The sequence below is a fragment of the Acomys minous genome (genome assembly GCF_964271855.1).
Source record: "Acomys minous genome assembly, chromosome: 3".
Taxonomy (NCBI): Eukaryota; Metazoa; Chordata; class Mammalia; order Rodentia; family Muridae; genus Acomys; species Acomys minous.
Genome location: NC_140485.1, coordinates 42,675,275 through 42,700,337, shown reverse-complemented (window position 1 = coordinate 42,700,337; position 25,063 = coordinate 42,675,275). Strand labels below are relative to the sequence as shown.

General features: G+C 38.1%; 1 protein-coding gene across 4 annotated transcripts in view; it reads left to right on the top strand.

Annotated features, from left to right (window-relative positions):
- Positions 1–25,063, top strand: part of CCDC73 (coiled-coil domain containing 73) — a 120,191-nt gene that overhangs the window by 62,832 nt on the left and 32,296 nt on the right. For 3 of the 4 annotated variants that reach the window (XM_084775592.1, XM_084775591.1, XM_084775594.1), the window contains 5 exons: positions 1,879–2,014; positions 2,254–2,333; positions 20,420–20,548; positions 22,562–22,621; positions 24,271–24,375. In XM_084775592.1, coding sequence (XP_084631718.1) covers positions 1,879–2,014; positions 2,254–2,333; positions 20,420–20,548; positions 22,562–22,621; positions 24,271–24,375 — 510 coding nt within the window. The remainder of the gene's footprint in view (positions 1–1,878; positions 2,015–2,253; positions 2,334–20,419; positions 20,549–22,561; positions 22,622–24,270; positions 24,376–25,063) is intronic. The other variant, XM_084775593.1, reaches the window with a different exon arrangement.

Genomic DNA, 25,063 nt, shown 5'->3' with positions numbered 1-25,063 from the left:
CTGGATTATTAACTTTTGTAGATGTTGACTATCTACTTAATACTTTATTTGAAAGGTTAAAGAGACTATTGTGGGATCATAAATTAAGATATAATAGTGTTCTCTTAAAGGCTATGTAATTATGGATTTAAGCTGAAAATTTCCTTGACTTGAAAACATTCCATTAGAATTCAGTGATACTATTTTTTTAGTTTTTTATATATCTGTTAAGAATTAGGGCAATTCTCTTAAATGAGGAATTAATATTTAAATATGGTTTATTTATTTTCTATTGTTTAGTAATTGATAATAGTAACTACCTAAGTAGATAAAAATTTATATAAATTGGTAAGATTAGCCCTTCTGAGTAAATACAACTTTTACCAATTATGTCTCCAGATTTAGTGTGTGCCACATATATATTTGTTGTTGTTGTTGTTGTTTGTTTGTTTGTTTTTGTTTTTTTCAAGACAGGGTCTCTCTGTGTAGCCTTGGCTGTCCTGGACTTGCTTTATAGACCAGGCTGGCCTCGAACTCACAGTGATCCGCCGGCCTCAGCCTCCCGAGTGTTAGGATTAAAGGTGTGCACCACCATGCCTGGCAGTAGATATTCTGTAAAGTAACTTTTATTCTCCTGATGTAATTGTTGACTCAGAGGCTTACTGCTTTCCTCTGCTAACCTAGGCTTTGTCCTGGAAGCTTCTAACCTCCTTACAATCTAATCAAAACCTAGAATGCTTTCATCCTCTGAGATTTACTGCTGAATAAACTCACCCCTTCTAGTTCTTTCTGAACTCTGGTTGATTCAACTCAGTTGTTTGGTCTTAAACTCCTCTCAAGCTGACTGATTCAATCTGGCTTCTCTCATCTTCTGACTGAATTGCTCTGCTTGACCTCATACTAACTTTGGCAATATGCTCTAATCTGGCTCCTTCTCATTCTCTGGCTCATTCTGGCTTCACCTGTGCCTAGCTTGTTCTCTCTCCGCAGCCTGTCTCTATAACTGTCTCAGTAAAACTGCCTCCTCTCCCTGTGCCTTAAATTGCCAAACTGCCTCCTCTCCCTGTGCCTTAAATTGCCTCTCTTTTCCTTGCTGTTCTTGTGTGAGTTGGGCATATCCTATTGTGTCAAATCTTTCTCTGATTTGTCACTTTATCTGCATCTCAGTTAGACATCACTTTCAATCATGGGTGCTTCCTTCTACACCTTACCTTCATTGTTGAGGATTAAATGTTGTACTAAGTGCATGTCTGCATTCTAGCTGGATCACATAGACATAGATGGTCTTTGGATGTGATCAGAGCAGCCATACTGCTGAATTAAAAATTCTACATTTTCTATGATATTATATTATCTTCCTGTTACTGAAAAGTATTGTTCTTGGTCCCTTTTTTATATTATTATTTCATGTGTGGGGGATGGAGCATGTGCTTCTTGAGAGGTCAGAGGAAAACTTTTGAGAGTTAGTTCCCTCTTTCCACCATGTGGGCTTAGGAGATTGAAACAGTTCATCAGAGGCCGGGCATGATGACTTTAATCCCAGCACTCGGGAGGCAGAGGCATACAGATCACTGTGAGTTCCAGGCCAGCCTGGTCTACAAAGAGAGTCCAGAACAGCCAAGGCTACACAGAGAAACCCTGTCTCGAAAGACCAAGAAAAGAAAAAGAAGAACAAAACAAAAAACAGTTCATCAGGATGGTGGCAAGTGCCCTTACCTGCTGAGTGATTTGTCTGGTTCCTTGTCATTCTAGTTTTAAAATTGTTTTTTATGGTTATCTTTGTACATACATGTCCCATGATGTGCACATGGATGTTAGAGACCAGCCATCAGAAGTTGCTATACATGTATGTGTATGTTTATTTTATATGTATAACTTTAAAATTATTCTTCAAAATAGGAACAAAAGGCTCATTTACACCATCTAGCTAAAGAAGATTATCATAAGCAACTGAATGAAATTGAAAAATCCTATGTCACAGTAACAAATCAGTTTGGATTGGTGAGAGAGAATCACCTAAAGTTAGAACAAAACGGTAGGTGCTATCTTATCCAAGCTTTTATTTTTAGTGGGGAATATTTAAGTGGATATCCTTATAATTGGTAAATTGAACTTACCTGATACTAGTAAATGGCAGTTTAATGGACATTAAATTAAGTTAGAATTATACATGGCACTGGACTGCGGTCTTGTCCATATTAGTGATACTGCCTTTCAGTTTATATACAGTTTATACAGTTTATATAATTGGTTCCTAATATTTTTCTCTTATAGTACAAGAAGCAATGCAGATAAACAAGAGGCTCTCGGCCATAAATGAAAAACAAGAATCTGAAATACACAGTTTAAAGAAGGTATAATTGACATATTAAGCAAAACCTGTAGTCTAAAATAACTGGTCTTTATAGTTTATTATGGAATATTACTAGAAAACAGTTGAGTATTTTTTGGTGGAAGTTAGCAAAATATAAATTCATAAGTGTTAGGTATGATTCTAGAAAGTACAATGAATAATTTTTCCAATCCATTCAAAATATTTTTTCAACTTACCATCAGAGACATACATTCTTAGAGAACTAGGAATAGCCTATAAAAATTTACTGTCAGCTAGATAGATAGTATGTTTGCTTTTTCCTTTTTTTCTTTCATTCTTTTTCTTTCTTCTTAAAGTAACTTGTATGTACTAGGTAATATGTGGTGCTAAACGTAACTATGAAGAATATAAAACATGTTCTACTTTAATGAAGTTGATAGTATGTTCCAATTTATTTTCCTGTTGATGTGATAAAATGCTCTAATAAAAGTGCCTTAAGGGGAGAAGGGGCTTATGTTGACTCATAGTTCCAGTCAATTTTGGTAGGGAAGTCAAGGTAGTAGAAGCTTGTAACATTTGTTCATATCATACCCACAATGAGAAACAAACCATGAGTAATGCTTGCTGTTGCTCAGCTCCCTTTCTTTGTTTATATAATAAAGGATCCTAGCCAAGGGACTAGTGCCACCACAGTAGACAGGTCTTCTCACCACATTTAACACAAACGAAACAATGTCCCCAAGGCATGGCCAGAGGTATGTCTCCCAGATGATTAGTTCTCATCAAATTGAGCTCCTGGTGTCTCCCTTACAAGTTAGGGTTTTCCTCTAGAGTATCATGTAATGGCTTCTCAAGGTCTTTTTGCAAGGTCTCTGACTCTGTCACACATTGCCTGGTCTCAGTACTGTCTGGGACAAGGGTTCCAGATACTATGAATCCATTAATTTTGTATCTTTTAGGCTTAGAAAACCAGTATCACTTGGACTATCCTGTCAAGTTCTGCTACCAGATTGGAGATGTATCTTGTCCTTCATGGACCCCAATTCTTACCTTCTATGTGCTAACCCTTGGGAAACATTCTCCTAGGGTATTAGTTTAGAGGAATAGGGAAACCAACTCTCTGAACTATATTCTTAGTACAAGCTCTCTTCTTTCAAATAAGTTTGTATTTTCACAAGTTGGAGCTTTTTGGTGAGTGTGGTTTTGTCCTTAGGACACAGTTCCTATTGTGTGTATAACAGGAGAACTTTTCTCCAATAGTGCTGATCTCTTTGGCAATACAGAATCAGTATGTTGGTATCCACAAAATAACATGCTGATATTTTGATTGGTACTTCATTGAATCAATAGATCAAGTTAGGAAGAACTGACATCTTGTTGATGTTGTCTTCCTGCCCTGGAACGTAGGTCATCTTTCCATTTATTTAGTTTTAGCATGTCTTTCTTTGGGTCTTTTATTAGTAGATATTAAAATATATCAGTATAATAGGTTTCATGATGAGTTCTTTTTTTGCTTTTTAAAGACAGAGTTTCTCTGTAATAGCCCTGGCTGTCCTTGACTTGCTTTGTAGACTAGCCTGGCCTCAAACTCACAGAAATCCATCTGCTTCTGTCTCCTAAGTGCTTGTGAGGACATTTTAATGTGTGTATATGATGTGTTTGATATCTTCAGCCCCCGTTGCCTTCTCTTGTTCCCCTTGCATCATTGATAATCCTATTCTTAAGTAGTCTCCCTAATATTTCCTTTTCTATTTTTTCAATGACTGTGAGTTTCATTAAGGCTGCATACAGGCACATGGGCACCTTACCAGTGGTTACACCACAGAAGATGTCTGTTCTTTCTCCAGAAACCATTAGCTGGTTAGAGGTAGCGGTAGGGCCTTGTGAGTTCCTCCTTTTCTCCATGACAGGATGTTGATGGCCCCAATTTTAGGTAGATAATCACAGCTTTTAAGTTCAGATGTGCAACTGCTATCTTATCCCTGGGAGCCAGTGTTCTACATCATTCCCTGCTCTTCTTCCAGCTATCGCATTCTTCCTGCTTATTCTCCATGATGTTCCTTGAGCCTCAGAAGGGGTGATAATAGATTTTCTGTTTATAGCTGAGCACTAATGTTGCACTGATTCTCATTTCTTTGGCCAGTTACAAAGTTCTGCTCTTCCCCATCCCCCCAAATCGAAACATATTTTTTCTCTTTTTCATTAGAATATAAACTGACATCTAAAAAATAAGATAAAATAAAATCAAACAGCTGGGCATGTGGGTGCACACCTTTAATCCCAGCAGTCAGGAGGCAGAGGCTGGCAGATCTTTGTGAGTTTGAGGCCAGCCTGGTCTACAAACCCTAGACAGCCAAGGCTATTACACAGAGAAATTTTGTCTTGAAAAACTAAATGAAAACAAAACAAGGGAAAACAAAAAGAACCAAAAAGGAAACACATACAGATACTAAGATACATACATTCATACACACAGAAAACCTATAAAAACAAAATCAGAGCCATAATATATAAGCACAAGACCTATAAGGTTAAAAAGAGAATACCCAGTCAACCTCCCCCAATAAAACAAAACAACAACAACAAAAAAAACTTCAAAAATACCACTGAGTTTGTTTTGTGTTGGCTATCTACTGCAGGGCATGGAGCCTAACACTTTTTTTTTAATTGAAAAAAAAAAAAAGAATCTCCTTGACACAGGCAACAATAGGATATCTGACAGCACATCCAGTGAGGATCCAGTAACGATAGTGTAGGCCTCAACCTAGATCCATGACTTGTAGCAATGAACATTTGAAAGTAAACATATGTGGACAAAAGGCTATACTGTGTGATACACTACAGCTTTGTGACAAGATTTTTTGTTTGTTTGTTTTATTTTACTGGGGAGAGGAGAGGGATTTTGGTGCATGACATGTAAATCATAGACATTCAATAAAAGTTTTTAAAAAGGTAAAAAAAATCATTCATATTACATCTCAATTGCTATCCCATCCCGTGCATCCTCCCATTCCTCCCTCCCTCCCGCTTTCACCCCATTCCCCTTCTCTATGACTGTGACTGAGGGGGACCTCCTCCCCTTGAATATGATGCTAGGGTTTCAAGTTTCTTCTTGGTAGCCTGCTATCCTTCCTCCAAGTGCCATCGGGCCTCCCCATCAAGGGGACATGGCCAAATATGGGGCACCAGAGTTCGTGTGAAAGTCAGTCCCCATTCTCCACTTAATTGTGGAGAATATGCTATCCTTTGGCTAAGTCTGGGTAGGGGTTTGATGATGACTGCACAAATTGTCTTTGGTTGGTGCCATAGATTGAGCAGAACCCCTGAGCCCAGATCTGCCCATCATAGTGTTCTTCTTGTAGGTTTCTAGGACCCTCTGGATCCATCTATTTCCCTATCTTCTATATTTCTCTCACCTTAGGATGTCCTCACCACTATCCCATTTTCCTGGTAAGTGAAGACTTTCATGGGACATACCCCTTGGCCTAGTGTCCAGATATATGTGAGTATATACTATTTGAGTCTCTCTGCTTCTGAGTTAGCTCACTCATTATGATCATTTCTAGTTCAATCCATTTGTCCACAAATTTTGGAAATTCCTTGTTTTTAATAGCTGAGTAGTATCCCATAGTGTAAATGTACCACAGTTTCTTTATCCATTCTTCTACTGAGGGACATTTAGGAGCCTAGCACTTAAGTATAGTTTTATACTCAGTGAGGCTCCATGGAAAAACTATTTTCTCCTTTGAGAGCAGTTTGTCAGTTGGAAACAGCTTCTAGGTTAGGGATTGTGTTTACTTCCCTTCTCAGTGCTGGGAACCCATTTGGCTCAGACTTGCGTAGGCCTTGTGCATGCTGCCAGTTCATTTGTGAGTCAGTCCTGATGTGTCTAGAAGGCCTTGTTTCCCTGGTGTCATCCACCCCACTGGCTTTTAGAATCTTTTCACCTCCTCTTCCACAGTTCTCTGAGCCCAGAGGAGATGGGTTTAATGGAGACATCCCATTTAAACCTGAGTGTCCCAAGGCCTCTCCACTCTCTGCACATTGTCCAGGTGTGGGTTCTCTGTATTTGTTCCCATCTACTGCAGGAGGAAGCTTCTCTGATGACGGTTGGGAAATATACTTATTTATCAGTATAGCAAAATATTATTAGGAGTTGCTTTATCGCTATATTCCTTTACCAGAACCGTAGTGTTTGGTTTTCCTTTAGACCCATGGTCTATTTAGCCTTAGGTTCTTGGCCACCTGGGTATGTTTTTTAAAAACAAAATTTTAATTAATTTTTATACATTTAAAAAAATAAAACAGCATTACATCATTTATCCTCTTCCTTTTCCTCCTTGTGACCCCTCCCATATCCAAATCCTACTCTCAAAATCATACCTTGTTTTTTAAAAAAATATTGTTGTTACTTGCATAAATACAACATAATGAGTTTGCTTTTGTTGTTTGTGTAGACATGATTTCAGGGCTGACTACTTTGTATTGGGTAACCAGTTAGGGACTCATCACTAGGAGAGGCTAATTCTCCCTCTTAGGAGTCATTAATTGCCTATAATTCTTTGTCTAGGGACCTTGTGATGTGCCCCTTTTTTGAGATAACATGCCCATTAATAATTGCCATTGCTCTAGTCTTATTTATATGGACATTTCTAAGAGACACTGCTTCACAGCAGGCCTTCTGGTATTCTGGATCTTACAGTCTTTTCATGCCCCTCTCCTGTGATGTTTCCTGAGCTGTAGATGAAGCAGCCATGTTGTAGATGGGTTCTCTGGGGCTAGGCTCCTCTTGATCTGTTGTTTTCTTTATTGTGTTACTTAGTTGTGGTTTTCTGTGATGGTCTCCATTTTCTATAAAGAAAAACTTGTTTGATAAAAGAAGAGAGCTATGTTTATCTGTGGGAATAAGGATACTATTTAGAATGTAGTAAGGAATTGTGTTCTTCTAGCAAGATGACAGTATTAGATTCTTTTCTAAGATCTATGACCTCACTAGCTTCAGGAAGTTGGCTAGGTTGCTAATACCAGACATGATTTCCCTCCTTTTGAGTGGGCCTTGAATCCGGTTAGACAGTTTTTGGTTACCACCAATATTTAAGTGCCACTTATTTTGGACCTTTTTAGGTATCTTGGCATGTTGGTCATTGTTGCAGTTCATAGCTATTACAGCTGGATAGAACTATTGCTTCTCTTCCTTGGTGGCTTGCATAATATTTTTCCATTACCATGGAAACTAGACTGCAAGAAGGAGGCTTTGAGGTTAGATGTAGCTCTAATCATCTGAGTCTGGTGTCCTAAGTGTGAGGTGTCTTCAGCAAGAGGGGCTTACCTTCCATCTCTGAGAGGCAACCAAGGGCAACAGGAGTTGTCTATATTGTTTTGGGAGTCATTTGAACTACTCTGATCAACCATTTAAAAGGAGGTTTCTGTTGCTTCATTTGGGGTTTGTTAGTGGTTCTTGTAAGGAACTTGGGTCAGCCCAAGAGGCTTAACTTCTTTAACATGTGTATGTGTATGTATTTACACTTATATGACATGTGATGTGTATAATTTTAGATAAATATGACATGAGTCCTTGAAGCTTTATTAAACAATCCTGGTATCATTTGTCCCATCTCTCCCTTCCTTCCATATTGATATCCAGTTGGAGCCTCCACCCCACTTTTCTGTTAATCCCTTGCATTTTTTAGGCATTTTCTTAGAATTTCCATATTTCTTCTTTTTGTTCTTGCATGTTGTCAACCTTTTTAATTAAATACTTACTCTATTAATGAGTAACTTTTTAAAGTTTTAAAAAAGTTCTCTATCTGATGCTTCCAGCACATTTGTTGGGTCTGACTGGTTCTTACGCTTGTTTAGTCCTTTCAAATTGGGCTGTTTACCCTTTCACTGCCCCTTGTGGAAGTTTTTTTTTCGAGACAGGGTTTCTCTGCATAGTCTTATCTGTGCTGGACTCACTTTGTAGACCAGACTGGCTTTGAACTCACAGCTATCCAACTGCCCCTGCCTCCCGAGTGCTGGGATTAAAGGTGTGCGCCATTACGCCCAGCAGTACCTTGTAGATTTTGTTTGATCTTAAGTAGGCCTTTAGTAACAGGCTAGTAGGATGTCAGGGGAGGGTGGATATTACGTAGACTTTAAACTAGATTTAGTCTTTTAGTAGAACTGTGCTACCATACTGTGACCTTTATCAGTGTTTCTTCCATTTGCACCTTTCCCTGGGAAAGGATGGGATGGGTGGAAAAAGCTTGAGTTTAGTGTTTCTGTTTCTTTTAGGTAGAATGGCCATGGTAAAAACTCTAGCAGGTTAGGCTTTTATAATAGTTTCCCAGTTCTCTTCTAGGGAGAAGAGGAGAGTATTCACTACAATCTCCTGTGAGTGCATGGTAGAGCTTTTAGAGGTAAAGCTGACAAAAGATGGTGCCAAGATCCTGAGATTTTTGCTCCAGGAATTCCACACTGAGCCACTAGCAATTGTCAGTTACATGTCAGGTTTTCCTACCTTGGCATAGGCTCTTATAGAAGTTGCTGCTTTGGTAGATGGAGACTCATTTTTAAAATTTTTTAAAAAATTTATTATAATTTATTCAGATTACATCCTGACTGTTAGACCCCTTGCTTGCATCTTCCCTTCCCTCTCTCCCTTTCTTTTTCCACCCTATTCCCCTCCCTTGATGCTGGGACTTGCTGCTGAACTTTGGGTGGAACCTGGAGAGTAGTTTGGAAGAATAGGGGGATGGAAGGACCTAGAGGGTTCAGGAGCCGCACAATGAGACCATCAAGGCTGGGGATCTGGACCCAGGAGAGCCTGTACAAACAGTTGTGCCAACCAAGGACAATGCATGCAGCAAACCTAGACTCCCTGTTTAGATCTAGCCAAATGGACAGCTTATTTTCCATGGTTGGGGGAGAGCAGGACTGCCTCTGACATGAACTCTGGTGCCATCCCCATTTGATCACTTCCCCTTGGTGGGGAGGCCCAGAGACACACAGAGGAAGGGAAAGCAGGCTATCTTTAAAAAAAATTTTAATTTATTATAATTTATTCAGATTACCTCCTGATTGTTTATCTCCTTCCCTTATGTCTTCCTGTTCCCACCCTCTCTCCCTCTTCTGCCCTATTCCCTCCCCTAGACCTCTGACAGAAGGGGACCTCCTCTCCATATGACCACAGCCTATCAGTTCTTAGGTGGAGACTTTGTGTTTGCCTGTACCTTTGTTTCTAGGCTAGCAATTTGCCCAGGTTCTACATTTTGAGACAAATCTAAGAACCATTGGTGTTTCCATTTGCTCTGGCTTCTACTTAAGTTATTTATACACCCATATAGAAACTAGAAATCCTTCTATCTATATTTATAATTTTGTTGAAATTACTATTTTATTAAGCATCCAAAGTCATGGACACATATTTGGAAGAATTTAAACAATCAGGACAATCAGCTACTTTTTCTTGTACTCCATTTGAAGAGCAGCAGGACCTCTCAGGATAAAAGATTGATACACTGTCTAACATTACAACAGAGTTCAAAGCCCATTTATATTTGTCACATTTTTACAATACTATAATATATAAGTATTAGGTTTTATAATGCCAGTACATTATTTTTATGTTCTCTGGACTCTATCTTACATCTGAGGAGTTGGAAAGTAAAATAATTAAAATAGTAGAATGCATAATAAATAATCACATTTCTAGCCCTTATGGCCAGACATGATGGTGCATCCTTATAATGTCATCATTCAGGAGGTTGAGGAAGGAATATCAGGTGTTCAAGGCCAACCTCAGCTACACAGTGAGTTAAAGGCAGTTTGGATTACCTTAGATGCAGTTTCAAAAGAAAAAAAAGCTTTATGTGTAATTCAGATTTATAAATGTTGTTTTGTAGACTTGAGATTTTTTTTTTTTTTTTTTTTTGGTTTTTCGAGACAGTGTTTCTCTGTGTAGCCTTGGCTGTCCTAGACTCATTTTGTAGACCAGGCTGGCCTTGAAATCTCAGCTATCCACCTGTCTCTGCCTCTCTGAGTGCTGGGATTACAGGCCTGTGCCACTACCCTGGCTTATATTTTTATTTGAAGTTTATATTGATGAACATAAATGGTTCTTTAAAAGCTTTGATTTGGGATTCCAGGTAATTTCTTATATTAAAACAGCTATCACTATCTTTAAAATTCTCAAGTCAAGCTGGATGTGGTGGTATACACTATAATCCCAGCACTTCGGGAGGCAGAGGCTGGTGGATCGTTCTGAGTTCGAGGCCAGGCTGGTGGATCGTTGTGAGTTTGAGGCCAGCCTGGTCTACAAAGTGAGTCCAGGACAGCCAAGGCTACATAGAGAAACCCTGTCTGGAAACACCCCTTCCCCCCCCCAAAGTAATTGTTTGGTATGTGAATAAGCACATTTTAGTAGTTATTTAATTATTGTTTATTTTGTTTTTACAGCACTGAAATTAAATTTGGAACTTCATACATGCTAGATAAGTTCTCTACCACTGAGCTCTACCCCCTAGTCTCAATTATTCATTTTAAAATTATTTTTCAATTGATATTTGTTAGTACACAAAATGTGGGTTTTATCATGGCATATTCATACATATGTATCTTTATGCTTTGTTCTCTTTCTGCCCCCATGCCCTGACCTTTCTCTCTATATCTTCCCTCCCTCTTTCAGCTGGTTCCCTTCATCCAGTTAGTCTCCTATTACATATATTCCACCCTGTCTTTTATTTCTGTTACAATTTTTCCTCTACTCTCATCATAGTTGACTTCAGATATATTCAGGTTAACATGCAGGGTTAGCCTTCACAAGTTTCTTAATTTCATTTCATTCCATTTGTCAATTTCTGGGGTAATTCCCTTATTACTGGGGTCTTGTAAAAAAAAAAAAATCCTTACCTATACCTACACCTTGGAGTGTTTTCCCTATGCTTTACATTAAGGTATTTGGTTCACTTTGAATTGATTTTAGTATAGGGTGAAATATAAAGTCCTATTTGGAATTCTGTATGTGGCAATTCAGTTTTTCTAGCATCATTTGGTTTTTGTTGTATTTGTTTTTAGTTTTTTTGAGATCGGGTTTTTCTGTGTAACAGTGCTCTAGCTGTTCTGGACTCGTTTTGTAGACCAGGCTGGCCTGGAACTCAGAGATCGCCTGCCTCTGCCTCCCGAGGCCTTTTTTTCTTTTTTTTCCCCTGTTCCCAGGTTCTCACTGTATAACCTGGAACCCACAAAGATGTGCCTTTCTCTGTCTCCTAAATGCTGGGTTAAAAGTGTACACCATCACACTCATATTTATTGCAAGTTTCATTCATATACACATACATACAAAATGCATTTTAGTATTTTACCCAGTTCCTGTCTTTTTTCTCTCCCTCTTCTGATGAAACCTTTCTTCCCAACAGATCCCTTCTCACCTTCACATCTTCTGTGGTGTGTCACTGTCTTAGGGTTACCACTGTAGTGATAAAACACCATGAACAAAAACAACTCAAAGAGGAAAGGTTTATTTGTCTTATGTTTCCACATCACTGTTCATCACTGAAGAAAGTCAGTACAGGTACTCAGTGCAGGAACCTGGAGGCAGGAACTGATGCAGAGACCATGGAGGGTTACTCTTTATTGGCTTGCTCTTCATGGCTTATTCAGCCTGCTTTCTTATAGAACCCAGACCATCAGTCCAGAGGTGGCACCTTTCATAATGGGCTATCCACCATCAATCATTAATTAAGAAAATACTCTACAGTCTTTTCTACAGCCCAATCTTAGGGAGGTATTTTCTTAATTGAGATTCTCTCCTTTTGGATAACTATAGCTTGTCTTAAGTTGACATAGCTAGTACAATGACCAGGGTTTAACCAGGGTTATTGCATGAGCACAGGTGGAAGATTTTCACTAGAGCACAAGCAATCTATCAGTGGGTAAACCACTGAATAAAGTGATACCTCCTTTAGCATCTGTTATTTTAATAGTCCCTCAGGGATTCCATGATGAAATGTTGATGGTCCCAGTCTTGTGCAGGCTGTGTACGGGTAGTCATAGCTAAAGAGATAGAGGAGTGCAATAGTCATGCCATGTCTAGAAGACATCTTTTTGAGCTATTTTTCTTATCTTCTAGGTTTTATATTCTTTACTACCTACTATTCTGTGATGTTCTCTAAGTCCTGAGGTGTGATATAGATGTTCCTTTTAGGGCCATCACCTGCACTTTAAGCAGTTTTAAGTGTCTACATTAACTCCCACCCACTACAAGAAGCTTCTTTGACAAATCTTGAGCGTGTTTCTAGTTTACTGATGTGAACATGGGTATTTAGAAGGCAGTTTGAGGACATGTCCATTTGGCAAAACAGTAATAGTGGTTGTAGTTGTAGTCATAGGAGGAGGAGAATGAGGAGGAGGAGGAGGAGAAGGAGAATGAGGAGGAGGAGGAAGAGGAAGAGGAGGAAGAAGAGGAGGAAGAGGAAGAGGAGGAAGAGGAGGAGGAAGAAGAGGAGGAGGAGGAGGAGGAGGAGGAGGAGGAGGAGGAAGTGGCTTTCTCCTAGGTCCTGTGACCTCTCCAACCATGGGCTTTTGACGAGGGTTTATAGTGCCAGGTACAAGTTCCCTCCTGTGGAGTATGTCTCAAATCTTCTCAGAAAGAAGGTGGTTACCCCATCATGAACATGTTACTGTTGCACTAGTGGACACATCTTGCCTGACGAATTTCTATGGTTGCTCACATGGTTCACAAGGCCATGTACATGCACTGGTAGTTTATGCACTAATGATTTTGGTCACTCTATAAAGCATTACTGTCAGCAAGCTTTTCATACCTGTGACTGACCAATAATCTGAATGAACAGTAATAGACTAATGTATTTTAGCTCACTGTTGTAGAAGTTTTAGTCCTTGGCACACTTGCTTTTGAGCCATGATGGATGAACATCTTTACAGGGAGCATATGTGGAGCAGAGCGGTTCATGTCTACTGTGGACAGGAGGCACAAAAGGGCCTGGGACAAGAAAGAACCCAAAGCTATGTCCCCAGTGACTTACTAGCTGGCTTGGACCTCACTATGTAGATCAGGCTGGCCTCAAACTCACAGAGACTTGCCTCTGCCTCCCAAGTGCTGGGATTAAAGGCATGCCCTACTGTATTCTCCCCTTCCCAGTTAATCCCCCTTTCCTATTTCCCTCTTCAGATCACCTGTTTCCTACTGTTACCCTTTCTAGAATCCTCTCCTCCACCATCGTCCTATTTTACTTTCCTGGTTTCTGCAGTTAATTCAGGTTATAAACTCATATCTAAAGACTGAGAGTTAGAAACCACAAATGTCTTTCTGTGTCTGGGTTATGTCACTCAATATAATCTTCTCTAGGTCCATCTATTTACCTGAAAATTTAATGACTCATTTTTCTTTATAGCTAAACAGTAAACTATAGTATGTATGTACCACTTTTTCATTATCCATTAGTCAATTGAAGTAGGTTTCCATTTCTTAGTTATTGTAAATAGAGGGGCAATAAACATGGCTGAGCAAGTTGTCTGTTGAATAATATGTCAAGTCATTTGAGTACAAACCAAAGAGTGATATAGTTCGATCTTATGGTAGATTTATATTCATTTTTTGAGAATTGTACACAATGGTTTACAGAGTGGCTGGACTAGTTTGCCATCTCACCTGCAGTAAATGAGCATTGTGCTATACTCGCATCCTTACCAGCATTTGCTATCTGTTATTTGTTTTGTTTGTTTTTAGTTCTTTGTATATTCTGGATATTATCCCTCTATCATATGTATATCTGGCAAAGATTCTTTCCCATTCTGTGGGTTGATTGTTTCTTTTGTTGTACAGAAGCATTTTAGTTTTATGAGATTCCATTTGTCAGTTGGCTTTAGTTCATAAAAAATTGAAAGTCCTATACAGAAAGTCCTTCCATACACCTATATCTTGTAGTGTGTTGCCTGTGTTTTCTTCTAGAAGATCCAACAATTCGGATTTCACAGTGAGGTCTTTGATTCATTTGCAGTTTATTTTTATGCAGGTAGTAATTACAGATCTAATTTCATATGCACATACAGTTTTCCCAGCACCATTTGTAAAGTTGCTGTTTTTTTCTCTAGTAATTTTTTTCTTACTTTTTGCCTGTAAAATTTCAAAGTGTTTAGACATTCTAGGTATACTGTTTCGTGTTTTAGAAATTTTTACAGTCATTTTAAAAATCTTTTTTAAAAAGCCTTCTTTTTGAAAAATTCAGAAGCTAACCAAGTAATCACATTGGTCATATCACTCACTTAAAACTTCTAATCATTAATTTTCTTAGAGATAATTTTCTGTTTCTTTTACATTGTTGTGTGATTTTGTCCAGAACAGTTAAGTTATTGGTTTGTGATAAGGTAGAATTCCTTTTTTTGTGTGTGAAGCAAAATGAAACAGATCAAACTCAGTTGATAGATAAACTAGGTATTGCAGTTCTGTGTGCTCCCTCCACTGCTGTGGCAATCAGGAAGAGTTCTGATATTATCTCTGGGCAAATTCATGACCTCTGCTGTTTGTCTAAGTAAATGTCAGACTCTCCAGGAGACTGTGATAGTAAGCAGACGCCCCTGTGCTAGAAAAGGAAGGGTAGGGAGAAAACAGCATGGTATTTATGACTGCAGGAACTTATAAGCTGTAATTTCATGAGATCAAAGCATGTGCTGTTTATCTGTTATACTAACGGCTTTGAATAAAATGGTTAGAAAACAGACAACGTACTAAAAGTTCAGGATATTTTAAAGCTTATAAAGGCTGTAAAATTAAAAGCATAGCTTTTCAGTGGAATATTATTTCATGGAGGTCTTTGATTTCCATTTATTATGCTCTTAAGATGAATTAATATATACAAGAAAGAAAAGACATGAAATAATTAGTTTTCACTTTTTCTTCTAACTTCCCTTTTAGTTAGTAACAATTATTTTAATGAGAATTGGTATATTTTAAGTTATCTCCTAAAAGACAATTAATTCCAATGGCTTCACATTTCGTATTACTGTTAAATGTAGGAAAAGGACTGAAGAGATGGAGTGACAAGTAATGTCACATACCCACAAGTTAGAGGACCCGAGTTCAATCCCTGGGACCCATATGGTGGAAAGAAAGAAGTGACTCCCACAGGTTGTCTTCTGATCCCCACATGTGTGCTGTGGCTCATATACCCACACATACACACTCAAGTAGATAAATAAACATAGTTTTAAAAATACAGAAAAGAATAGAAGTTCATTGCATTTTTATGCCATAAAGAAGAAGAAAAACCTTTAGACTACCAATTGTCGTTTGTTCAGAGAGCTATAAGTTATGTAAGTGGCTTTATGCTTACCATATACCTCTTGTTAACAGGCCAGTGAAGCTTAGGAATGAACCTTGAACACATCACTAATATAAAACAAGTCATTTAATAACTTAATTTCTAATGTGTTTGAATCCTACTTCCTTAATTATAACTTGATGTAGGAAAAGCTAGTATAAAAAACTAAAATTTCAAAAACTATTTTTTGTTTTTCTTTGAAATTTGTCTTTGCATAAGAAAGCAAATAGAGCAGCTGGAGAGATGTCCCAGCAGTTAAAAGCACTGGCTGCTCTTCCAGAGGTCCTGAGTTCAATTCCCAGAAACCACATGATGGCCAACAATCATTTATAATGAGACCTAATGCCCTCTTCTGGCGTTCAGGCATACATGCAAATAGAGCATTCATAATCAAAGCAAAAAAATGTTAAACATTTTTAACCAAAAAACAAAACAAAACAAAACAAAACAAAAAAACCCCCCAAACAACCAAACAAAAAACAAACAAAAAACAAAGCAAGCAAATTGAAACTCCCCTCCCCCCCCCCGCCCCCACCCTCGAGACAGTGTTTTTTGTGTGTGTGTGTGTAGCGCTGACTGTCCTAGAACTTTGTTTGTAGACCAGGCTGGCCTCAAACTCAGAGAGATCTGCCTCTGGAGTACTGGGATTAAAGGTGTACTCCACCACCCCTGGCTTGAAACTGTTTTTATAAAAGCTGTTAATTATATAAGAGAAGATACACATTATATTCATTGGTGTCTTTAAAAAGTAGAATCAGTAGGGGTTGGCGAGATGGCTCAGTGGTTAAGAGTGCTTGCTGGGTCTTCCAGAGGACCCAGGTTTGATTCCTAGTACCTTCGCTGACTGTCTGACAACTACCTGTAACTCAAGCTCCAAGGCACCCAGGACCCACTTTTGGACCCTTTTTGGCATCCAGACTCCTACACACACACACACACACACACACACACACACACACACACACATAATTAAAAATAGAAGAAAAGATAGACTTCTTCAACTAGCTGAATATAAGAGCTATTATTAGGTTAAATAATACATAATAATAAATATCAGTCAAATATTCTGGAAATCTGAGTTGAGATTAAAACTTTAAGATTTTTTTTAGCAGATAATTTACCTTTGCATTAATTTTATACATCTTAAGACCTTACATTATTGAAGCTAAATTTATCTTTTCTTCTGTTACTCTCCATAGTCATATTAGCTAGCACCCCATTTTTTTTTATATTTACCAATGCTGGAAATGGTAAAAACAATAAATTGTTCAGTAAGTTCATTTAAAGGACATTTAGCCTGTGGCAGACTAGGATAATGATTCATTCATTATATTGTTTGCTCATCAGAATATACTTGAATCTGAACTTAAAATGCAAAATTATCCTATTTTAAACTAACAGTGTGGGGCTTCTTGATTATAACAGTCAAGATTATTTTCCAGTAACAAAATACAGTATTCTTTTAAAGCAAACACAATGCTGATAACTCACATCTGCTAAACTTTATTTTTCCAGTTTGCTAATAAAACTTCACTGATCTGCTCATGCTTAACACCAGGAAGTCTCTGTGACACAGCACAGTGTCGTTCCTTGACTGGAGGAAAGCCAGCTGATTTACTCATAAACTCTTAGCACTGTCTTCATGCCTGCTACTTTCTAAACAGTCTTGCAAATTGACTGTAAACTATTGTGCCATTAACAATAATCTGTTTGGCTGACTTTGAGTGCCTACATCAAGTGATTTTTATTGCCATTTATTTTATGCTGAATAAATCAAACTTGATCAGATTTATTTTAAAGTAAGTCATATCTTCTTTACATTAATCATTCTTTACTAAGTATATTCATTACCTCTTAGTTGTCAAATTTCTGAAGATATTCAGGTATGATAGAATATAAGTCGTGAGATAAGATACTTTCCTCAAGGGACGTAAAGAGCAGTGGTTCTGCAAGTGTGCCACCATGCCTAGCTCAGGGGTCATGTTATGTCAGTAAAGAGCAGTGGTTCTGCAAGTGTGCCACCATGCCTAGCTCAGGGGTCATGTTATGTCAGTAACACTATTACATGCTCGTATCTTGTACCTCTGTTTTTTAAATCATCCCAACTGTTTACTTCATATTTCTTGTCTATTTCTAGTAGACACCATTTCTTCTTTTCTTCAAAATAAGACTCCTATTAAAGTCATCTCAAAGAGACCTGTGATTTGGTGTACTGATGTTGCTCTCTCTCTTCATATTGTTTTCGTTCATAATATAATAATACATACTATTCCTTCTTTTATATCCGTAACAAATATAAATAATGAAATACATAAAAATTACCTCAGAAAATTTAATACGCCATAGAACTGCATGGAAGCACTGCAATTTACAAATGAAATTAAGTTTAAAACCAGATTAAGGTAGTTCTGATGGGCTTGGGCTTTCTGCACCACAACTCTAGGTGGGTTGTTCCTCTGTGGAGGCCTACACAGTGGCTCCGCAGCCTCATTTGTTTCTAAATTTCTCCCCTGTAGGAAAGTCTGAAATTACTTCAGACTCATCAGTTGTTTGACCTTCCTTTATGCTTCTACAATGGCTAATTCTCTGTAAATTATCTTGTACAATCATTTCTGAATCTTGTAGAACCACAGGATCATCTAATCTTCTGGTTTTCATCCTTTTGTTGTTATTGTTGTTGCTATGAGCCATACCTGTTCATCCAGGAGCTCAGCATAGTACCGCTGGGGCTTGTCAGAGCACAATTTGAAAGCTGTTAATTGGATCTGACAACTTTCTATGGGGAGAGGAAATCAGACCTAAAAGAGGGGTAGATTGTTTAGTGTCAAACAACTTACAAAAAATATGTTCCACTTGGCCTCACTTTGTTATGCATGTTTGCAATATTCTGAACAAACTAATTTTTACAATGTTAACAAAGTCATGGATTTGGTGATGTCAACCGTCAGTGTAGTGCACATGATCAGTCTAAGTCAGTCCATATCACTCATTCCTCATCTACTGTGAGGGTCAAGCATGAGCATGCGATCCAGTTTTGGCCTGCAAGAAGCAGTTGAAGGGAACTTTTTAAAAAAAATAAAGAATACCAAGAGCTAGGTATGATGGTGCATGTCTACAGTCCCAGCACTTGGGGCGCAGGAAAGCTGTGACTTTAAAGCCAGCCCATGAGACTGTCTTAAGAAACAAGAACCTTAGTATCCCTGGTTGAGATAGTCATATAGTATTGAAATTGGCCTTTGGTTACAAGTCCAAAGAAGAATAATTCCACAAATGGACATGACTAGTAGGTATTGGTAATGCATATTAAGTGCCCAGATCAATGGATGCTAGAACCTGCTTTACTTTGTGTTCCCTTTTCTATGATAGAGGATACTCTTATTATTTTGTGGCTTAAGATGTGAAATGTAAACATGAAGGAAGTAGGAAGTGAGTATAGAAAGAATACTCAATCAATTCCATGACACCTGTGCAAAAATGACTTACTTAAAGGTCTTTTCAAACTCTAAAAAAGATTACTTTCACTCACGGATTATTCCTCCATTCACTCTTTCAAAACTTTACCCTTTGGTGCCTGTTTTCTCTCTTTTTTTCATAGTTTTTCTTTCAGTGAATTTGTATTCTTACTTTAGTGACAACTCCATGAGATGATTTCATGCGGCTTTTCAGCGTCACATTTCACCTAAACTCAAGCTTTTAATACATCTTTTCTGTCCCCTTCCCCTTCCCTTCCCCCCTTCTCATTTTTGTTTTGTTATTTGTGGGGTTTTGTTTTTGTTTTTGTTTTGTTTTTTTCAAGACAGGGTTTTTCTGTGTGCCCTGACTGTCCTGGACTCACTTTGTAGACCTGGCTGGCCTTGAACTCACAGAGCTACACCTGCCACTGCCTCCAGAGTGCTGGGACTACAGGCGAGCACCACCACATCTGATCCTCCTCCCTTTCTTTATCTTCCTTTTTGTCTTCCCTCTTTTCCTTCCTCCTAATCCTCTCTCTGCTCCTTCAGGATTTTGTTTTATTTCCCAAGCTAGCTTTGAATTAATTCCCAGGGTCAAGCTGGGAATTCTTACCTCAGCCTTCCGAGGAACTGAACTTACACACCTGTTCTGCTATTTTAAACTGCTTGGAAGTTATCTCTCTTTGTGATTTATTGTAATATAATGGTCACACACTGGACTTTTCACTCTCTCATTTTCTCCATACATGAAACAGAAAAACAAAAAATTGCAAGTCTGAAAAGTGGCCAATCCTGTAAATTATCACTGGGTCACCTAAAACTCCATTCTGTGACTTTATTATGCATCATCTTTTATAATTTAAAATAAATGTAAATGGAACATATTTTAGAAGAGTTAACAGCTCTTCTAAATCAGGGTCAGTGGTTTCTGTCTTTGGCTTTATGTACCTGTTTCTGGACATTTTCTATCTTAGATAGTGCATACAAACATCATGTTTTTCAACAGTAAAGAAACTTCTCATTTCCTTTTCATTTTTAAGCTCCTTTTTCATTTCATGATACCCCTTGTCATTTCTTCCAGCTTTATCTGGTTACCCTGGAATCATCTTTGAATGATCTGTTTCCTTTATTCTTTCTTGTCTATTACATCTTCATTCATAATGTCTCATGCTTTATATTGTCTGTTTTTAATACACACACACACACACACACACACACACACACACACACACACATTGGCAAAGAAGAACTTATTAAATGAATTATAATTTTAAAGATTTGGAAACTATTGTGAAAATGTCTTCCTTTGATGAAATATGTATACTGAGTTTCCTTTTTGTTTCTTATGTTAGGAATTAAAAAAAACAGCTTCAGAGTTAATTAAGTCCAAGGTCCTATGTCAGCATAAGATGGAAGAAGAAAGTATAAATCTGATAATTAAAAAACAAAAATATGAAGAGCTTCAAGAAAGACTCAACATGGTATTTGATTAAATTTACTCGTTTATAAATTTTTTAAAAATTTTTATTAATTTATTCTTGTTACATCTCAATGGTTATCCCATCCCTTGTATCCTCCCATTCCTCCCTCCCTCCCATTTTCCCCTTATTCCCCTCCCCTATGACTGTTCCTGAGGGGGATTTCCTCCCCTGTATATGCTCATAGGGTATCAAGTCTCTTCTTGGTAACCTGCTATCCTTCCTCTGAGTGCCACCAGGTCTCCCCCTCAGGGGACATGGTCAAATATGAGGCACCAGAGTTCATGTGAAAGTCATACCCCACTCTCCACTCAACTGTGGAGAATGTTCTGTCCATTGGCTAGATCTGGGTAGGGGTTTAAAGTTTACTGCCTGTATTGGGACCCCTGGGCCCAAATCTGCCTATTATAATGTTCTACTTGTAGGCTTCTAGGACCCTCTGGATCCTTCTACTTTGCTATTCTCCCATGCTTCTCTCATCTAGAGTCCCAATAGGCTGTCCTCCCCTCTGTCCCAGTTTCCTGGTAAGTGAAGGCTTTCATAGGACATGCCCCTTGGGCTAGTATGCAGATATAAGTGAGTATATACCATTTGAGTCTTTCTGCTTCTGGGTTAACTCACTCATTATGATCATTTCTAGCCCAATCCATTTGTCCACAAATTTCAGGAATTCCTTGTTTTTAATAGCTGAGTAGTATTCCATAGTGTATATGTACCTCAGTTTCTTTATCCATTCTCAATGGCTGAGAAACACTTAAAGATATGCTCAACCTCCTTAGTCATCAGGGAAATGCAAATCAAAACAACTCTGAGATTCCATCTTATACCCATCAGAATGGCTAAGATCAAAAATTCAAGTGACACCACATGCTGGCGAAGATGTGGAGAGAGAGGAACACTACTTCATTGCTGGTGGGAATGCAAACTAGTACAGCCACTTTGGAAATCTTTCTGGTGCTATCTCAGAAAAATGGGAATAGGGCTTCCTCAAGACCCAGCTATTCCACTCCTTGGAATATACCCAGAAGATGCTCCAGCACACAACAAGAAAATTTACTCAACCATGTTCATAGCAGCCTTATTCATAATAGCCAGAACATGGAAACAGCCTAAGTGTCCCTCAGTAGAAAAATGGATCAAGTTTATAAAATTAAAACCTTACCAAATGTATGAGAACTTCAGGATTGTTGCACAAAATATTTCTTGTATGAATCTTTTTCAATTATTAAATTTCTTTCTTTCTGTCTTTCTTCCTCTCTCTCTCTCTCTCTCTCTCTCTCTCTCTCTCTCTCTCTCTCTCTCCTTCTTTTTTAAGGTTTTTTGAGACAGGGTTTCTATGTGTTAGCTTTGGCTGTCCTAGACTCACTAAGCTGGCTTTGAACTCACAGTGGTCCGCCTGCCTCTGCCTCCTGAGTGCTAGGATTAAAGGCGTGTGTCAACAACACGCCTGGCTAGATTTCTTGTCATTAGCAAAAACTTAGAACAAAATTTGGCCATAACAGTTTTACTCCCACTCAAATGTAGCTTCAGATAATTTTGTGACACAGTGGTGTCTCTTTTAAAATTTTAATTTAATTAATTTATTCAGATTACAATTAAATTGTTACACGATCACTTGTATCCTCCCATTCCTCCCTCCCTCCTGCTTTCTCTTTTTTCTTTCTAAGTCACTTTTAAGATGGGAAGTTTCAGTTTTAACATTTGTGTTTGTACTGGCCTACAATGGGCTTATCAATTCACTGGAGTCAATGTCTCAACACAAACATGGCTATTTAATTGAATATAGAACTTGTAGTTTTTTTTTTTTTTTTTTTGGTTTTTCAAGACAGGGTTTCTCTGTGTATCCTTGACTGTTGACTGTCCTGGACTCACTTTGTAGACCAGGCTGGCCTCGAACTCACAAAGATCCACCTACCTCTGCCTCCCGAGTGCTGGGATTAAAGGCATGTGCCACCACCGCCAATCCTGAACTTGCAGAATTTTGCATTATAACTTTAACGTTCTTCAATTTTGAAGGAGTTGGAATTAAACAGGAAAATTAATGAAGAGATTACCCGTCTTCAACAAGAAAGACAGGTAAGCAATCATCACATGTTTTGGAATTCAGTTAATATTTTAAAAAGCAGTAGCAAGGTGGCAAGTAGATGTGGAATGCTATTTGCCTAGTGTGGAGTAGACATTCACCTACCATGTATTGAGTGGATATGCTTTTGTATTTCTTCCACTTTTTGTTATTGAAGAAGATTTTATTTCTCTTTTTGAGACAGGGTTTCATTATGTAGCTCAAGTTGTCTTGGAACTGTCTTGACCTTACACTCACAGAAGTCCATCTGCTTCTGCCTTCTGGGTTTAAAGTGTGTGCCTACACGTGTGTGTGTGTGTGTGTGTGTGTGTGTCTCAGTATGTGCATTTGTGTGTATGTGCTCACATGTATGCTCACACATCTCTATCTGCAGAGGCCAGAACTCCTTAGAGCTGGAGTTACAGATATTTGCACAATGGCTGGCTTGTTAAGTAGATGCTGGAGCCAAGCCTTATGCTCGTGATTCTGCAGCAAGCACTCTTAATGGCTGGGCCATTTTTCCATACTAACTTGTTTGAGTCAGGGTTTGCTCTGTAGCACAAGATGGCTTGGAGCTGACTAGGTAGCCCATGTTGGCCTCAAATTCACTGACAATCCTCCTGACCTAGCCTCCCAAGTGTTGAGATTATAGGCATCAGGTACATATTTTCTAGCTAAATTTCCATTTTTAGAAGTAGTTTCATTACTTGTTAGATCAGTGGTAACTTAGGAGACAATTACTGAAAATGTATACACACCATGTGTGATTTTAGAATAATTTCTTCTCGTTTGAATCGATTTTTGTATTTAAAATACAAAATGGGAAAACTGCAGTTATTTTAAAATTGTTTTTAGATTTGTCTTATGTACATGAATGTTTTGCCTGCATATATACATGTGTATCATGTTTGTGCCTGGTGCCTATTGAGGCCAGAAGAGGGCATTGGATTTCCTGGAACTGGAGTTACAGATGGTTGTGAGCTATCATGTGGGTGCTGGGAAGCAAACCTGCTCTTCTGCAAGAGCAACAGCTGCTCTAAACTGCTGAGCTTTCTCTCCAGCTCCTCTTTTTCTACTTTGTCTGTTCTTCTTCTTGCTTTACTTCCATTTGATCAGAGATATCCTAGTCTACAGAGTAATTTTGTTTTTGTTTATGAGACAGGGTTTCTTTGTGTAGCCTTGGGTATCCTGGGCTTGCTTTGTAGACCAGGGTGGGCTTGAACTCACAGAGATCTTCTTGCTTCTGCCTCTGCCTCCCTGAGTGCTGAGATAACAGGCATGTGCTACCACACCTGTCTCTACAGAGTCATTTTATAATATAGTTTATGTAACATTTTACTAGAGATATATTTCTCACCTGTGGGTGAGCATGACATTAAGTTTATTTCAGTTTGTTTTTTTTTTTTTTGTTTATTTCAGTTTTAAATTCCTTACCATGTTCAGTAATATATTAGGATCTGTGGCCCATTTCAAAAATTACTTAAGGGTTTTTTAGAAATATACTTGATAGAAATTTGTGTAACAGTAATTATTTTAGATAGTAATTCACAGAAGTGCTATTAATTTAATATATAGTATCAAAATTAAGCTATAACAATCGTATCGTAAAAACTAGAACTATACTTGAAGAATTAACTTAGAAACATATTTTATATTTTTGAAGGATACCCTCTTTTGTTATGAACATATGCAGCAATTACTTCAGCGTCAGACTCAAGCTAATAATGAAATCGATGATGAATTGAAGGCGCTAAGAGAAAATAATCAGGTTATGTGGCTGGTCTTTGCTACTTTGTGGGTTCTTCTGTTTCCCTCCCTTTACTCCCTCCTGTTTCACCCTATCACTAGATAGGAGAGAAGGAAAGATAGAGGGGGAGAGAGACAGAGAGACATGAGCTAGAGCTTTTGCTAGAGCATGAGACAAATCATAGCTTATGATACCCTCACCCCTGGGGATTAAAACAAAAGCACATTCTCATAGTACTTCTGTGTTTTTAAAGAACCAAAATCCCAGAATTCTCACTACAAGGTTACATGTTTTAAGTGTATATTTCTATCTAACATACTTCCCCTGTTTAGTTGCATTTAAGTATGTTCTAGCATTTAATTTTAAAAGTTAAGATGCTAGATTGCTTCATCAGTTTTTAGCATCAATGTCTAAATTAATTAATGCATTTTTAACATTTAAATTAAAACCTAGTTAATTGTTAATTTTATCAAATATCTGGCTTGAATTTTTTTGAGACTACTCTCTAATGTAGTTCTGGCTTTCCTGGAACTCAGCATGTAGATCAGTTGGCCTTGAGTTCACAGAGATGCACTTGCCTCTGTCTTTGCTGTTAGGATTAAAGGTATACCATGCACAACTAGTAAATGACTTCATTTTGTAATGACACAAGTGGAAATTTTCTTTGTTTTAAAATTGTGGCCAAGGTCAACACTGAAAGGAAAATGTG